Here is an 18,187-nt window from a genome sequence, read left to right on the forward strand (position 1 = left end):
ATGGCCTGACTTGACAACCCCTGCTGGGTTGTAGGGAGCTGCCACGGCCACCCCGAAGGTTCAACCCCCCACTGAGTGGGATGGGATGGGGTGGGATCCCCTGGGAGTGGGGTGGGATCCTCAGGAAGTGGGATGGGATGGGATCCCCAGGGACTGGGATGGGATGAGATCCCCAGGGAGGGAGATGGGAACCCCAGGGGCTGGGCTGGGATCCCCTTGGAGTGGGATGGGGTGGGATCCCCAGGGAGTGAGGTGAGATGGGATGGGATCCCCAGGGGGTGGGATGGGATCCCCAGGGAGTGGGATAGGGTGAGATCCCAAGGGAGTGGATGGGATCCCCAGGGAGTGGGGTGGGATGGTATCTCCAGGGACTGGGATGGGATCCCCAGGGAGTGGGATGGGATGGGATCTCCAGGGAGTGGGATGGGTGGGATCCCCAGGGAGTGGGATGGGATCTCCAGGGATTGGGATGGGATCCCCAGGGAGTGGGATGGGATGGGATGGGATGTCCAGGGAGTGGGATGGGGTGGGATCCCCAGGGAGCAGGATGGTATCTCCAGGGATTGGGATGGGATCTCCAGGGAGCAAGATGGGAGCGGGGCTGTGCCGGGGCCCGGGGGATGGGGGGGTCCCGCTGCCGGTGGGGTTCCCGGGGGCGGCGGCGGGGCAGTGCCGGGGGTGGGGTGTCCCCGGTCCCCGCGGCTGCCCGGTGGCGGGGGGAGGTGGGGGGCGGCGGGGCCCGCTCGGTGCCCTCCTCCGCCGGGCGGCGGCCGTGACATCAGTCCGGGCGGGCGCCGACCGCCGCCGCCCCGCGACCCGCCTTCTCCCGCCGCCGACAAAAGCCCCGGGCGCCGCCGCCGCCGCTCCCAGCCCCGCTCCCGACACCGACACCGGCCCGCCACAGCCGCAGGTAGGTGCGGGGCGGCGCGGAGCCCACCCCCCTCCCGCCCGCGGCCCCGGGCCCCGCTGCCGACCCTCCGTCCCGGGGCACCTCTCCATCCCTCCGGGCTGCTGCGTCCCCTCCAGCCCCCCCGGACCCCCCCATGCCCATCCCTCCCCGGGCAGCCCCCAGCCCCTCCGGCTGCGCATCCCTCCGCCCCCTCCCCAGGCACCTCACCCGGGGTGAGATGCGGGGCTGGGGATGTGGGGCTGGGAATATGGGGCTGGAGCTGGGGCACAGACCCCGCCGTGTGTCCCTGGGGTGGGCGCGGGCACGGTGGGGCCCACCGAGGCACGACACGGCGTGAGCATGGGCGCACATGACGCCAGATGCGGAAGCCAAAGCTGTTGCATCAGATGGGGTGAACTCCCCTGACCCGGCGGCGAGCGGGCATCCACGCAGCGCGGTCGCTTCCCAGGGCCTCGTCAAACTTTCTGCTGGTGGCAATCTTAACCCTCCGCTAAGCGTTCCGCTTCCCTTTTCGCAAAGGGAAAGCTCAGGGTTGTGCTCTCGGGCTGGGCTGTGAGCGAGGTCCTTGCACCCCGTCCCCTCCCCAAAACCCGGGCTCTGCTGCCGCTTCGCTTTGGAGCCTGAATAAAGTTTACACCCCGGGGAGTCCTCTCTGCTGGCACGGGCTGAGGCCGCTTTACAGAGGAGATGTGCCTCGCTGGGGACCTGCCTGCGCACACGCTCAAGCACAGCTTCAGGTGCCGCTTTCCAAACCTCAGAGCCGTCAGCGGGGCCAGCGCGTAGGAGGGGGTGTTAATTAGCACTTGGCAAAAATACCGGATGCTGTCAAGTCGCAGCATTAGAAACAGGGAGGGATGGACTGGGGGGAGAAGGCGCAAGCGCTAAAATATTATTGGGTGTGAGCTCAGCTTTGGATGCTGCACCTCCTGGCTCTTTTGGTGGTGAGGCTGGAAAGGTGTGGGAGCCCTGGGGAGGACTCGCCGCTTAACAAGTAGCTCGGTGCTTGCTGCTGCTGCTGCTCCTCGCCAGCCAGCGCGGTGCCTTCCCTGCTCCCGCAGGTCGGTGGGCACCGTCCGCCCAACCTCGGGCTCGCAGCCGGCCTCTGCCGTCTCCTGGATGGGGGCCTCTCCGGCCGGGATGGCAGTACCTGAATCCAGACCCTGGAGCCGCTGAGCTCGGCTCCCCGCTCCCGGGAGACACCATAAAATCACGAAGACGTGACCCATTTGGCTTTGCAAACTCTAAAGAGAGCTTGGACAGGTTATGGGTTTTGATTCCTGCAGGAGTCAGTAGCTTTTCGTAGCGCACCTGAAAATGCTTTTGGCTTTTGTGCTGGATAAAATTGGGATTCTCTTTGAGGAACCCACTTGTGATAGGAAGCTCTCAAGTTGCCTTTGTAGCCAAAGCTTGGAGCAGCGCGGGCAGCGGTGCGTTGGTCCGCAGGCATGGCGCGGCTGGGGAGCGCTCGCCGGTAGCCGTGTCTGGCAGTGCGGCTCAGCGCGGTGCTGGCACACCTGAGGGCTGCTGATTCCTGACTGCGGTGCTTTGGGAACTGTCGAGTAGATGAGCCACAGGGGATTATCACTTCAGACCTTTCTTGACTTTCTCCTCTCCTCTCATGGCAAAGCCCTCAGAGATGTCTGATCTCTGCAGCTGCATCTCCTGGGTCAGTTCTGTGATTTCACCGTGGTGATGCCGGTGTTTTGCCGTGTCCCAGTTCTCACCAGCCTCAGGACCCCGTTCTCCTCTTGGTCATCGGTTTGACATCACTGTAGCACAAATGACCTTCTTTTATCCTCTTTTATGCTGTTGGCAGCCCAGAGTCTCCTCACGTCCCTGCTCCACCCAGCTGCTTGCATGGCAGAGGGACAGCGGGGACGGTTCTAACTTGCCTCTTGTAGGGCCATTGCCCCTTGTGCCCGAGCGATGTGAAAGCTGCTCCATGACAGATGCTGTTTCTCTGGGGCAGAGTCAGTCCCTCGTGGACCCGATTGCAGTTACAGGTGCTGAACCCCCGATGCTCCATCCTGGTGATTTCCAAGGTGGTGTTATGTGCGTCCCCATGAGCTGGTTCATTTCTGCTCTGCCCACACACCACATCTGCCCAGGTGCCTCCTCCTTCCAGTTTCTGCTGGTTTCCTGGCTATATCGGCTGGTCTAAACTGGGAGGGCAAGATCAGACCCCAGGGCTTGGGGCTCCTCCTATGGTTTCCTTCCCTTTGACTTGTCCCTTTGCCAGGTCATGTAATAATCCTGCCTGGACTGCTGTGAACGTCATTAGGAGTGACGCATTTTGTGCGGCGCTGATGGTGCTTTCCTGCCATCACTTGTATTAACACTCTCATTGAAAAAAAAAAATAAATAACCTTTTACATGGGCCAGCATGAGTCTGCTGTTCCTCGGTGATCTCCAAGCGCAAAGTGATTGCTCTGCAATTAATTACTGTAGGATTTCAGTAGAATATCTGGTTTCATACGTGGGAAAGCTTTTCCAGCTATAGCAGAAGCTGGAGTGGTTGAGGTGACATCCTGGTGACTGCAGGTAAAGTTCAGTAGGGGGTGAAGGGGGAGTACCTGCACTGCTCTGAGTGTCCCGGAGCAGCGAAGCTGCGTTGGTGGGGCGGCGGGTGCTGCTTTGGCTCCATCGGTTACAAACCGGCTGCTCTCGGGCAGGTGAAGCGGTGGTTGCCAGCTTTGGTGTGAGCGACGCGAGCACGCTCATCTTCCAGCACACCCTAAAGAGAGGGTGACTGTGTTCCTACTGCCCGATGGCCTGGCTTCATCTGCCCACTGCTTCCCCTTACAGCCCGGCTTTAGATGACATTCCAAAGCACCAGGACATACTGGTTCCATACTGGTTTATGCCTGGCTGTTAAGTGTAGCTTAGACTGCATCCCGAACCGGTGCAACACAAGCACATCCAAAATGTGGGTGAGTTGTAGCTTACATTTGACCCGGTGCTGTGAAGTCAGACATCAGACACTGAATCATAGAATCACAGAATGGTTTGGGTTGGAAGGGACTTTAAAGACCATCCAGTGCCACCCCCTTGCCCCGGGCAGGGCCCCCTCCCCCCAGCCCAGGTTGCTCCCAGCCCCGTCCAACCCAGCCTTGAACACCTCCAGGGATGGGGCAGCCACAGCTTCTCGGGGCACCCTGCGCCAGGGGCTCACTGCCCCCACAGGAAAGAACTTCTTCCTCATATCTCATCTAAATCTCCCCTCTTCCAGTATGAAGCCATTCCCCCTCGTCCTATCACTACATGCCCTTGTTAAAAGTCCTTCCCCAGCTCTCCTGTAGCCCCTTTAGGGACTGGAAGGCCACAATGAGGTTTCCCCGGAGCCTTCTCTTCTCCAGGCTGAACCCCCCCACCTCTCCCAGCCTGTCCTCCCAGCAGAGGGGCTCCAGCCCTCCCAGCATCTCCGGGGCCTCCTCTGGCCCCGCTCCAACAGGTCCACATCCTTCTGCTGTTGGGACCCCCCAAGCTGGAGGCAGTACTCCAGGTGGGGTCTCACCAGGGCAGAGTAGAGGGGCAGAATCCCCTCCCCCGCCCTGCTGGCCACATTTCTGATACAGCCCGGGGGGCCGGTGGCTTTCTGGGCTGCGATCGCACATTGCTGCTCATGTTGAGCTTCTCATCAACCAACACCCCCAGGTCCTTCTCCTCAGGGCTGCTCTCCAGCCATTCCCCACCCAGCCTGTGTTTATGCTTGAGATTGCCAATTAGAGTTAAATTAGCTAAATTAGAGTTAATGTCCAAAAATGTCAGACCTGTGGTTCTGCACAAGCCTCATTCGTGTCTGTGCTTCCCGACAACACAGCTGCTGGTAAAAGGATGGTGCCTGGAGTTTTGGGTTTTGAGGCCCCTTGCCTTATCCAGAGCGGATGACAGGACCGAGCCACGCTCGGCACAGAGGATGCTGTCTGCAGGGCCCTGGTTGTGTCGTGGTACCTGGGATGTGGAGCTGCAGGAAGGAGGAAAATAATCTTGTTTTTTGGCAGCCCCGAGTGTCTCTCTTGCCTGTGCTCAGTGAGGTCTTCGGCTGTGGGACAGTCACCTCCTCTTCCTCATTCTGTGTGGGTCTAATAGCGATTTGGAGAAGTGCGACTGCGGTCACTAAGTGTTGCAATTGGGGAGAATACGGTGCTCGGGGTGCAAAGTACTTTGAAAAAAAAAAAAAGTTGAAAGGGTTGCAAGCTCTCCCGTGTATCTTAAAGTGGTTGTTAATTAGGGAACTGGGACGATGGGTGTGTCTAGATGGCTGGTGTAAGGGTTTTGCTCCTGATGTGGCTGGTGGAGGTCTCAGGCTCTGTGAGCAGAGTGCTCCTGTTCTTTTTTTTTCCCTGCCGATCCTGACTTGTAGCAGAAACTGCTTTTTGGCCTCTGTTGTGGGCTGTGGGGCTCTCAGCATGTGCCTGTGCGTGCTGTGGACTAAGAGGGAATTCCCGACAACCTAAGTCTTATTCCAGGCTTTCCCTGTGCCCAGCTGTGAGCTACCACAAGCACAGGTATCCCCAAGACAAAGTCATTTTCGTGGTCTCTCCCCGCAGGAACCCCGTCCTGGTGTGTGCCAGGAGGTCTCGCTGGGATGTGGCTTTGCTGGGGCTGCGTCTGTGCTGCTGGGTGCTTCACGGCGAGAGTCACCTGCCAAAATCAGGGTGACGTTGTTTAAGCTGCGGGGAGGCACCTGCAACCTTCCCCCGGTGGGTGGAGGAACGTAAGCAGCAAAAGGGCTTGAACTTCTCTGGTGGCAACCATCAGCTGAGCTTCACCCAGGAGCAGCTTTTCTCCTCCTGTAGACTTACCGGCAGCTCAGAGGAAGGTGTCCCCCCTGCCCATGTCTCGATTTGGGCAGGTGAACCCCACTGTTCGGGACAAGCAGAGCCTCGGCCTTCGCTGCTGCTGTAAAGGGGGGAAAAATGTGCTGTGGAGGCAGAGGGGAGCAGCTGGTTCCGAACCACGCCGGGCGGTTTGTCCCCGAACCTGCTTGCAGATGTGGAGCAGGGAGCCATGGCAGGGGGCTTGCGTGAGGCTGCCCACCGAAATCAGGGCTGGGGAGTCCCAGGGATGGGGAATGCCGGCTGTGGCGTTTGGAAAGGGATGGGGGACCTGGAGGAATTGTAGCTGGTGTCGTGTTATGGCTGGCGAGGGGGCTGACGCAGGTGGGCACGGGGACAAACGGGGCCAGTGGGCTCCCACGCCGTGCGGGCACGTCCCCTGGCGGGGCTGGCAGGGGGGTACCGCTGGATGTTTCTGCCCTCCAAGGAAACTCCTGAACCAGGTCGGGCCCTCCTCCCGGTGCAGGGGGGAAAACAGGCTCCGGAGAGAAACAGTTTGTGTCCTTTTAAGGCAGTCCCAAGGTTGGGACTGGAAGGACGGGGCTGGAAGGGAGGGATTTGGCACGGGCTGCGCGGCAGTGGGAAGCCCAGCAGAGCCCGCAGGAAAGAGACTTCCTGGCTGCTGCGATCCCACCCCAACCAACAGCTCCTCGGACCCCCGGAGCCCCTCAGGCCCCGCTCCCAGCACCCTCCACAGCTCCGTCTGTCTGTCCCGCGCTCAGACCCTCCGTGCACGCGGGAGCCGCGGCCGGGCTGGAGCGGGGCCAGTGCCTCAGCGCAGCCCTGCCGGCCATCACCGCGCCATGCCCGCCCTGCCCTGCCCGCCGGTATAACCAGGTCACGAGCGATTTCCCTTTCCTCTTGCCTGACAAAATACTCTTATGCAGGGAAGAGCTCCACATTCCCACGTACTGGAAGGTACGGAGATCCCGCTGTGCCTGTGAGCAGAGGGTTTGCCGCACTTTGTCCTCCATCCTCTCTCCGTTCGACATTTGTACAGCCCCCAGTCCTCTCCTGTTCAGCGTCTGTGTCCCCCCCGCAGGCTCAGCCATCGGGTGGGCAATTGGGGACCCAGAGATGGGGCTTCAGCTGCCCGAGGTGACCCTGGGATTCGGCGCTGGGGCAAGGAGTGGGCTCAAAGGCTGTGCCCCGGTGTGCCCCGCAGACCTGGCTCCCCTTCCTCGTAGCCACGCGGCCGAGCCGAGCGAGGGGATGGGATCCTGCGCCTGCTGTGGGGTGGCACACCGTGTAGTGGGGACCTTGTCCTGCTGCTTTAGCTGTTCAGGGGTCGGGAAGCACACGGCTGCGCCTGCAGCGGGGAGGGTGACTTCTGCTGCTTGTCCCCACGTGGGAGCAGGATGGGGAATTACAGAAGTGTCGCTGGACGGAGGCCTCTGGAGACCTCCCAAGCCACAGCTTGTGCCCATTGACTTTTCTTATATCATTGGGCACCACCAAAAAGTGTTTTGTTTTGCTGTCTTTGTAGCAACCCCAGGTTGCCATTAGGTCCTCCTTAGCCTCCTCTTGGCCACACTCAACCAGCCTTGCCTCCCTCAGAATCTCTTTGTAGGACCTTGTTGCTTGAATGTCTTGAGGTTTATGTTGGCCTGGTCTTCAAAAGTATCAAGGCCCCTCTGGGTTGGAGTTCTGCTACTTGTGTTAGCTGCTCACAGTGTTTTGGGGTTATCAAGGTGCTTCTTGATCATGTCTCATCAGATATGTTTCAGGAAAGAGGAGAGAGGAATAGAAGTGTTTGTATCCTGCCAAGGAGCTGCTTGGTAACTAAGGTTGGTGCTCAGGTGTTTGCCCTGAACGCCAGCCCGTGTCCCCGGGGGTTCCGATTGCCCAGCCTGCATGGCTGTACCTGCAGTCCTGGAGGAGGCTGAGATGGACTGAGACAGGAAGAACCTGAGAGCCAGGAAAGGCACAAGCTAATGATGCCATGGGGGACACGGTGCCAGAGCCGCTCTTCGGTGGTCTCAGGGGTCAGCTCCCACCCTTTGGGCAGCCCTGACGGCACCCCTGCCCTGTGGTGGCAGAAATGGAAATGTTCAGGGAGGAGAAGCTGGAACTGTGTCCAGCGGGAGTGACAGCCTGTACACCCTCCATCACCAAGGGTCAGTCACCCTGGCCATTGCTGCGTTGCCCTGCCGAGGGGTGATAAGCAGAGCTGTGGTCTAACGAGGTGCCGGTGCCGTGGGTACCTCTGTAAGCGCCGTCTCCCATCATTGTCTCACTTCCTGCCTTTTCCTGGCACAGACAGGAGCTGTGAGGTCCCACGGCTCCCAGGACAGGCGAATTTCTGTTGCTCCTGCCCGGCAGGACCAGTGGTCCCTGGGAGGCAGCTGATACTGCTGGGTGCTGTAATGATGAGCCCCATGGGCGTCTGCTAATCCTGCTAATTACCAGTCTGGTGAATCTGTGCCAACAGCCAACATCCGTGGGTGGGCTCCGCACGTGCAGATGTGGAACGGCTGCTGGCGGGTGCCCGCTCCGGCTGCCTGGCTCTGCCCCGTCCCTGCCTCCTGCCTGACCTCCTGCCCTGACACCGTTCCTGCCTGTGCTTTTTCTGCAGGATGCCAAACTGGGGAGGAGGAAAGAAGTGCGGCGTCTGCCAGAAAGCGGTGTACTTCGCCGAGGAGGTGCAATGCGAAGGCAGCAGCTTCCACAAGTCCTGCTTCTTGTGCAGTGAGTACCAGCCCTTCCCTCGCCCCTCCGGCCCCGCTTCCTGGCTCTCCGCCGCCTGGGCGCCCCGTCATGTCCTGTTTACGGGCCTTGCGATCGCTCATTAGGATTCCTCTACGCACGGCCCTGCTGTGGGAGCCGTGTGGCAGGCTTTCTGCTTTTCTCCAGACTTGGAAGTTAGTTCTGCTGAAGGAACGCAGATCATCCCAGGACACCCGGGACCATCCAAGCTGTCAGGGCTGACCTCAACCAGCACCCACGCAAAGCCTTAGCCTGTCCCTACAGCGGGGAAAGGCTGGGCTGAGTCCTCCAGACTGTCTCCAGATGCTCAAGAATGGAGCGTGAGACAGGGACTCTCTGAACGGTGGTGGCAGGAGGTGGCACGTCCCATGCAATGCTCTGAGGCGATGCTACCTTTAGTCTTCTATGTGGCTTTGCCACACTAAAAAGGTGGTTGGGCCTTGGGAACTGGCATGGGATCTGCCTCTGTGTCCCAGGAGGTGGCGGGAAGAAGATGTAGTCCTGTCCTGGCCCTTCTGCTGATGGAAGGCCTACTGTGAAGTGCTAAAGCACCACCTCCAGCCTGACTGCAAATCTGAGATTGCGGAGGGCATCTCACTTGTATGTTTGGCCCCAAGCGCCTCCTCCAGGGAAGGGCAGCAGAACAGGGTCTGGCTGTGGGTTAACTCGGTGCGGAGATCCCTCCCTCTGCCTGCTCTGCAGGGTCCCACCGGTACTCCTGGGCTCATGCTGCAGGTCCCCAGACACCCTTCCCCCCCTTTGGGGGTCCCAGGGCAGGGACAGGCGAGTAGTGTTACAGTGCTGAGAGCAGCTCCTTAAACCTGGGGCGTCCACATCCAGGGGGGCTGCGGGACTTTTCGATAAAAAACGGCCAGTGTCCTCAGCCTGTGTTTTACCAGATTTCTGTCCCCTGCCCTTGAAGACTAACAGAATCACAGAGAATCACAGAATTTCCTAGATTGGAAAAGACCTGTAAGATCATCTAGTCCAATCCTTAACCTAACACTGACCAGCCCACCACTAAACCATGTCCCTGAGTGCTATATCTACACGACCCTTAAATACCTCCAGGGATGGGGACTCCACCACTGCCCTGGGTAACGCGTTCCAATGCCTGATGACCCTCTCAGTAAAGAAATTCTTCTTAATATCCAATCTAAACTTCCCTTGGCGCAACTTGAAGCTATTTCCTCCTGTTACTTGACAGAACAGGTCAACTCCCACCTCTCTGCAACCTCCTTTCAGAGGAGAAACAGAACGTAGCAGAAACGTAGCAGAACCAGTGATCCTCATGTGCTAATAGGAGATTGCACGTTGCCCGTGTCCGCTGGTGGCTTGTCAACGGATTGCATCTGCCACGGAGCAGCAGAAGTGCATCTTCAGACCTGCCCTTGCAGCACGGCCCCACCGAGGTTTAACCTTCTCCCAGCTGGTGCCTGTACCCTGTCCCCAGTCTCACTGTCCCATTGCAGCAGGGAGCACAGGCGTGATCTTTTCCATACGGGCAGCAGGCAGGGTGAGGGTCTATAAACAGGCACACAGCTAGAACTAATCCCAGTAGATCTATTCCAGCAGGGAAATACCAGTGTCCCCATGGGGCCGATCATAGAATCATAGAATTGTCTAGGTTGGAAGAGACCCTTGGGATCATCGAGTCCAACCATCTACCCTACTCTACAAACTTCTCCCCTACACCATATCCCCCAACACCACATCTAAACCTCTCTTAAACACATCCAGGGATGGTGACTCAACCACCTCCCTGGGCAGTCTATTCCAATGCCCGACCACTTTTTCTGTGAAAAATTCTTTCCTAACGTTCAGTCTAAATCTACTCTGTTGGAGCTTGAAGCCATTCCCTCTTGTTCTGTCATTAATTACCTGTGAGAAGAGATCAGCACCAACCTCTCTACAGTGTCCTTTCAAATAGTTGTAGAGAGTGATGAGGTCTCCCCTCAGCCTCCTCCTCCTCAAACTAAACAGTCCCAGCTCCGTTGGGATCCCCGCTGTGCTCCCGTCTCCACCTGGCACCGATACTGGACACTTCTTGGGCAGCCTGCCTGGGATGCGCAGAGGGATGCAGATGTGAGAGAGCTGCGTCTCCGCTCCCTGCGCAGCGTGAAGAGTGGCCGGTGTGACTGACAGCTCTCATATGTGGGAGTTTCCAGGCTGGAAACGTTGCTTTTTCTCTAGAGGACTATGAAGGGGAGTTGCGGAGAGGCTGTCCCCGGGCGGGCAGGGGGGTGGCAGGCTGTGTCCTTACTGCGGCTGCTCTCCGCAGCAGGAAATCATGTTTCTTCTGCAGCCTCAGATAAGGAGGGTGGGGAATGTTACCCTCATGTCCACCCCCCCTCTCCCCCCCAGCTTTTACTGGCTGAGTCCATATCAGTGGAGGACCTCAGTATGGGGAGTAAGATGCCATTGCACCGCATCTGCCCTTCCCTGTGGCTCCTGTGCACGCAGCTGGATTGCCGGGGAAAGCTGCTGCCGTGAGATGCTGGCACCCGGAGCGCGGGGCAGGCCTCCAGGAGCCACAAAATCAGGCAAAAGGCATTGATTCCAGAAGGGAATACACGGCCAAAGTGGGGAAGAAGGTCATCCCGCATCTGCTCATGGAAGCAAGTCACCAGGGAGTGGTCCAGAGCCGACCACAGCCGGGGCTCCTGTCCCTGTGCTTTGCAGGTGGATGTAATCACACTCCACACGTACCCCAGCAGTTCTGCCCGTCCAGTTGGGGGCTCCCCAGTTCAGGGGCATGCCAGCCCCAGTGCTGCCTGCTGTTCCCAGTCCCGTGCTGCTGAGCTGCACCGAACTCCTGCGTTCCCAGCCTGTTCCCAGTGCTGCGCTTGGGCCTCATTGGGGAACTCGAAGCCATTATCTTTAGGGGAGAAAAACAAATACTTTGACCTGACTTGCCAAAACAATAATCAAAAAGGAGCCAAACCTACCACAGCGCGTTAGAACTGGAGATCGGCTCAGGGAGAGACTTGATGATTGACTCAATGGCGTCGATCCAACTGAGTCAATAGTACACAGCAGAAATGTACCGTAATGAGACCGTTTGGCCTCTGAAAGCAGCAGCAGCTCTTGTCTAATTGTTTTGTGGAGCAGCTCCGCTGCTCTTAGAAAAACAAAGGGTCCTTAACTCGATGAGTGCGGACGCGCTGGAATTCCTGCAATGCAGAAACCCGGGAGCTGGGGGCTGATTTCTAGGAAGCAGCCCGGGAAAGAATTTTTCTGCTGCCTCTCAAAGAGTCTGTGGGTAGTACAGATGGGGGACTGTGAAAGCTTAGGTTAGAGCTCTAAATCCACCCAGCACGGTGGGAGAGAAAGGCAGATGCCGTTGAGCTCATTCAGTCCCACCCCTAGGACAAAGCTCTTTAAATGTGCCAGTAAAAGTGCCAGAATTCCCCTCCTGGAGGGTCTGTCTGAATGCAGTGTTGCTCCTGATGAGCCCCAGGGTAATGCGGAGACAACTCCAACACCAGCCCATTAGCTTGGCAGCTATGGGACCAGTTAACCAGAGCTGGTCCTTCTCAACAGGGATGTGCTCTCCACCCCCAGCTCCTGCCGTGGTGGGATGGGGGAGCCCATAGCCAGGAGAGGACCCTGCCAGGTCCTCCTTAGATGGCAGGAGATGTTTCCCTTTCCACCTCCTTCTCCCAGCAGCAGCACACGGGGTTCTCCGCGGTCCCAGAGGAGAAGCACCATATTTAGTAATTGGGCCGAGGAAGGCTGCCTCTCGCCCCCGCGTTAAGTGCCGCGGTTCACGCCGCTCCGCGAGGAGAGCTCGGCTGTGTTTGCATTCCTGAGATATTGGTAAAGGCCAAGAAAACTTTTCTGCTGGCGAAGAGGCCGACGGGCTGCTGAGAGCCTCGACATTTAAGGCATGTAAGCGGGATGGGGGAAGGCTGGGTCGCAGCTGTAACAGGATCTGTTTCGGGACGGCTGCCAATGCTGTAGACTCTGCCCTGGGCGTCTGGATCCTGCACCGGGGCAGGTAAACACCGGAGATCATTGCGAGCCTGTTTGGGTGCTGCTCGCCTCCCGCTCTGGCTTGCTGGGCGGCGTGTTCCAGGAAGGGTTTGGAAGCCGACGTGGAGGCTGAGATCAGAGCTGGGACAGGAGTCAGGAAAATCTAAAAATCGGGCGAACAGTCTGTGTGGCCTGAGCTCAGCAGCAAGCTTAAGGTCTGGAGGGGCTCAGCTGGGACCCGGCGCCTGGCTGCTGTCTCCTCCCGTCCCATCTTATGTCCCCGATTGATCCCCAAGGCCTGAACACCCATCTGAGGTAGCGTTCCTCACCTGAGACCACCCTACGCGCACACCCTCGTCACGGCACGGACCGGGGGGTGACACGTTAGCCTGAACCCTTCCACCGTGGTCTCGGGGTCTGGAGAGACAACCAGGCACAACAGCATAATGTGCCAAAAGCGTCACAGCGCATCAGCTGTGGTGACGGCCGCAGGTCTGCTTTTAGTCTACCTAAACACAAGGAAAAATGGATTTGCTTACGTTGCTTTCCCCCGAGAGCCTATTGCGTATTTGCAGGGGACTGGGAGCGTGGCAGAGCTGCAGCGGGGCAGGGACATCATCCGTCCCTGCGCTTGTGCATCCGGCAGTGATTTGTAGGGAAATTCCAACCCGCCTTGCCTGGATTTAAGTGCATCTCCAGGATACCGGCATCAAGAGGGTTAACAGAGCTTCTTCTTCATATCAACCCTGTTGCTTCCTTTTAAAGCCTGACAATGTTCTTGTTGTGATCCTTATCTCTGGCTGTTTTGCATGCGCTCCCTTTAACCAGGATCTTGTCTAGGGTTTCCTTACTCCTTGAAAGCTGAGCTTTCGCCCTTGTGAGGACTTGTTTTCTCCAGCTAATTAGCGAGCTCTGGATGAGCAGGCTAACGGCACCGCCCTCCCCTCTTTTCTAGTGGTCTGTAAAAAGAACTTGGACAGCACCACCGTTGCTGTGCATGGAGAGGAGATCTACTGCAAGTCCTGCTACGGCAAGAAGTATGGCCCCAAGGGCTATGGATACGGGCAGGGAGCAGGGACCCTGAGCACTGACAAGGGCGAGTCTCTGGGAATCAAATATGAAGAGTGAGTTCAAGTCTTGTTTTCGAAACTGGGGCTGTTGTGGGCACTTTCTCCCCCACATCTCGTGACGCTTGGCTGCGTAGCCCAGGAACTTCCAGCAGTATCTAATCCGGAGAGTCCCGTGGGCTGCCCTGCCTTTCTGTTCCCTGGGGGAAACCCGCTGAACCCTATTTGCAGGGTGGGATGGGGCTTGACGGGACACGTCCCCATAGCCTGAGCATGCTGCCCATCCCTTCCGAGCACACAGCCGTGAGGCTGAAGTTTCCGTGGGGCTGAACCCATTGTGCCTAAAGCTCCAGGCCCTTCAAAACTGGGTTGGGTTTTGTGATCCCATAACTCTTCCCTCCTCCACCTTGCTTGTGCAGCCCTGATCATGAACTCCCTCCCATCCACAGGGGCCAGCCCCACCGACCCACCAACCCTAACGCATCCAGAATGGCCCAGAAAGTTGGAGGTGCTGATGGGTGCCCTCGCTGTGGGCAAGCGGTGTATGCAGCCGAGAAGGTGATTGGAGCGGGAAAGGTAAGAAGGGGGATGGAGTCGATGGGGCACACACGTGCCACAAGCTGCTGTGTGGCAGGGAGACCTTCAGAGAAGGTCCTGACCTGACCCACAGGCTGCTGCAGGCTGGGCTACCAGTGCCTCCACCCAGGGCTTGGCTCGGGGTCTGGTGGCCATGCTCACCTAGAAGCCTGGCACCAAAAGGAGACCTTGGCATGTCTGGCAAACAGTTTCTCCGGGCTGCCTCGCTCTTACAGGCTTGTAGATGGGAGAGAAATACAGTTTATACTGAATATTTGGAGCACTGCTCAGGAGAGGTCATGGTGGATGTCCCTGCTGCTAGATGTGTTGGGAGGATGAGCAGTGATGTGGGCCATGCCCGCTGGCACCACTGACTGAACAAGTGCAACATCCAGCGAGCCTTCTCCACCCTCTGCCGCAGGCTGGGATGCCGCAGCCCAAATTCGGGGCAGGGAATGAATTCCAGTGGTCAGCACTGCCCACAGGCAGGGCAAGGTGGCTGGAGGTGTGGGCACGGGCTGGGTCCATCTCTCTTGGGCTGTTCTGCGGGTGGACGGGGTCTGCCCAGGGTCAGATGTAAAGGACACTCTGCAACAGCCCTGGTACTTCCTTTGTCAAGTTCATCACTCCACCAGGGTCCTTTGCGTCCCAAGCCGTGGCCTCGTCCCAGCCCAGCTCTGGGAAGTTCTCTGTAAGGCATGGGGACACCTTCTGCTCTGTCAGCCCTGGTGAGGACCCAGGTGAGGTCCCTGCCCTGAAATAACCTTCCCTTCAAGGTCAGGAACATGTGCAGTGCTTCCCAAGGCAGCCGGGTCAAGCTGCTTGGCTTCGTGCCGCAGGGGACAGGGATGGCCGTGCTGGGAAAGCCTCACGGCCTCACTGGTGACGTTGGGTCACTCACTGGCCCTGCTGTGCTCTGTCCTCCCTGGGGCTTCTCTGTTTGTCCTCTGTCCCCGGAGCAAGGAAAGGAGGCATCTAGTCAACAGAAAGGGCCTCCCGGCATCATCATACCCTAGCTGGCGGCGCAGGGGTTTGTGATGGACGCGTTGAGGGTCAGCCCAGGGTCAGAACCCAAATTTACCCTTAAAATCATGATCTGGGCTTCCTGGTAGGCTTCTGGCCTCAGTGTTTACGGGGAACCAAAGCTGGCAAAGCAATTACACTCAAGCAAACCCGGAGAGGATTCCAGAGCATGTATTTCATGCGCTAATGTTTGCGGGATGACTCCATCCGCTACCTCCTCCTTCTCCAGCCCCCCTAATTTCACATTTTCTTCCAAAAAAGGTTTCATGTTTTCCAAAGTGTTTACTTAAATTCCTCCGTGAGCGGCTCTGGCTACTCTAGGTCTGCCCAAAGGCTGTGAGCTCATTTATCCCCAGAGGACTGGTGGAGCTGCGGGGGGGGTGGTATTTTTAAACATTGGCTGATTTCTGCATTCTTAGTGTCCGTTTGCTGCCTTCCTTGGAGATGTAGTTGTGCGGGGGCAGGTGTCCCAGCCCCGCTGCCACCCCCAGTACACAGCAGTGGGTCTCAGCTACGTAACTCGGGGTATTTATCACGCTGCTCGAGAGAGGACAATCTCCAAAGAGGGGGGGGATTGCTCCTTACAAATTATCGTACAAATTACTGTACAAATGTCTTCTGGGAGCCGGGGTGAAAGCTCTCTGAAACCAGATCAACACGGGAGCAGTGACCACACGTGATGTTCCCTCTCTGTATCTTCCCCCCCGGGGCTGGGAAGACCGCTCCTTCCAGAATAAAGCTTTCATCCCGTTCAGGCCTCTTTGCCAACCGTTTTGGGTCAGACCCTGTTTGATAGCCAAAGCGCTTCTGCCCTGGCCCCGGGTGTTGTCTGACCGGCCTCCGCTCCTGTCCCGCAGTCCTGGCACAAGTCCTGCTTCCGCTGTGCCAAGTGTGGCAAGAGCCTGGAGTCCACCACCCTGGCAGACAAGGATGGGGAGATCTACTGCAAAGGTGAGTGCCACCTTCCCCGCTGGCTTGTCCTGCACCCCGAAGGGTGGAGGCGGAGGGGTGAAAACCCCTGTGCAGGGAACCGGGACAGGGCTGAGGCTTTGGGGAGGTGGTGGCCCCAGCAGCTGCCTATGGGGACTGGCTGTGCCGGCTGGCCGCGGAGCCGGGGGATTTCCCGCTGTGCCTGGGGCCTCTCTGTTTGCCCGACAAATATGGCAAACCCCGTCCTGTTTAGGCAGTACCTGCTTCCAGAGGAGGACCTGCTCCTGTTCAGCTGCCGGCCTTAACCCGTCTCTCCCTTCCCGTCCTCCGCAGGTTGCTACGCCAAGAACTTCGGTCCCAAGGGCTTTGGCTTCGGGCAAGGCGCCGGGGCGCTCATCCACTCGCAGTGAGGCGCCAGGAGCCGGGCTTTCCGCTCGCTCAGGGCTCGTCCATACCATCCTCTGCTGCCCGACCCTTCCTGCACCCGCAGTGAGCATCATCATCGATAACCACCCGCTGCTTCACAGCACGAGCCCCTTCCTCCCCGCCCCGACCCAGCGCACCCCGAAGCGCAGGAGTCCCAGTCCCAGCATCGTCCCCATCGGGTCCTGCTGGTGCGGGTGCCGGCGGGGAGACAGCTCACACCCCCTCCCCCCCCGCAGCGAGGCCCGTGTGCCCGAAACGTTCTGCTGCTCCGCGTTGCCCATCCCGCCGGGATGCGCGTTCAGCCGCGCCGTGCCGTGTCACCGAGCAAGCAATAAACATCAAAGCTGATCCATGCCTGGCCTCGCCGGAGAGTTTATTCCCCGTCTGGGGCTGAGGAGGTGCACTGGGTGACCAGAGCTGGAGGTCAGGCGGTAGAGGGAGGACGGGAAATGTTGGCAATCGTGGTTTGCGATTAAAGCACGAAGGCGGGAACGGCTCGGCGCAGTTTGATGTGGCCCAGCTGTGGCCAGCTGAGCTCCGCGGGTCGGGCTCTCCCCGTGCTCCTGCGGTGGATAACCATTTAAAAAAGCAGCGGTTGATGCTGGGAGGCCCAGGACAGACCTTCTTGGGTGTGTTGGTAGCACAGCGCGTGTGCACGCCCTATCGCAACCCCTATCAGTGCTTTTACGTGGCGCCTCTCCAAACAGGCGTGCCCAGCAGTGCCGAATAATTAACAGCTTTTCACCTACTCCCTGGATTTTAACAGCACTGTGGATCATTAAGCCGTCAGTTTGGCAGCTCCCCAGATATAATTCTTTTTCATCTAAACTCTTTACTTTCTTTCTGTGATTCTCGCGTTTGACCGGTGTGACATGCCCACAAGATCAGTCTCGCTGCAGCTTGGAGTTATGAACTCCACAGGGAATTTTTTTTTTTTTTTTAAAGTTATAAACATTGTGGCTGAGTAAACGAGATGGGGAGTGTTTTGAGAAGCAGAACAGAGGCAGAAATCCTTTTGTGGGGCAGGGCTCGGGCTCCTTTATCGACTCAAGCACTTTCTCCCGTTCATCACACCGTGTTTTTTTACATGATGATATTTTTGAAGCTGAGGTGGGGAGTGAGCTTCTTAAACATCTCCACCTCTCCCAACTCCCCCCCCCCCCCCCCCCCGCTCCAGGTTTCCCAGTCTGGGACCCAAATTCTAGCTGGTCCCATTGCTCTGGGGTGCGCGCTTGGGGTTTGGTGAGGCAACCGCAGGTGGCACTTGGCGTGTGGAGCAGAGAGCCCAGGCTCAGGGATTTGCGGCAGTGGGTCGGGAGCTGTAGCACAGCGGGCTCACACGCCGCCCTCGGTGCGGAGGCCGAAACCGGGCTGCCTCGTTTGGCAGAGGCCCTGCTCCCCCGCGGAGGCGTGGGGGGTTAGGAAGCTGCCGGCTGTCTCCGCGAGCCTGTGGTGGATGCCGTGCTGCTGCGGCATTTCAACTGGATGTGCCACAGGCAGGGATTGCGCCCATGTTTAGTCAGTAAAGCTAGAACGGGTCTTCCTTTAGTCTCTTCTTCCCATAGTTGTAGAGGTTGTGTCAGAGAGAGGGGAGATACTGACACATCGCCAGTGGGATGGACCCCATAGAGGCCCTTTGCTCCTGGACACCTGGTCAAAGCCAGGAGAAAATGCTGCGTTTGGGTTTCATGGGGTCCAGAAAGATGTAGGGTGGAAGAACCCTGCAGAGGTCTCGA

General features: G+C 58.3%; 1 protein-coding gene across 1 annotated transcript; it reads left to right on the forward strand.

The window, feature by feature from the left end:
* The first annotated feature begins 827 nt into the window (after positions 1–827).
* CSRP1 (cysteine and glycine rich protein 1) lies at positions 828–16,803 on the forward strand. The gene is made up of 6 exons (XM_082494426.1): positions 828–910; positions 8,324–8,436; positions 13,385–13,553; positions 13,946–14,072; positions 15,953–16,046; positions 16,359–16,803. The coding sequence occupies exons 2-6, from the start codon at positions 8,325–8,327 to the stop codon at positions 16,433–16,435; spliced, it is 579 nt and encodes a 192-aa protein (XP_082350552.1). The 5' UTR covers positions 828–910; position 8,324; the 3' UTR covers positions 16,436–16,803.
* The last annotated feature ends 1,384 nt before the right edge of the window (positions 16,804–18,187 follow it).

This window comes from Vanellus vanellus (genome assembly GCF_965231255.1).
Source record: "Vanellus vanellus genome assembly, chromosome: 23".
Classification (NCBI taxonomy): Eukaryota; Metazoa; Chordata; class Aves; order Charadriiformes; family Charadriidae; genus Vanellus; species Vanellus vanellus.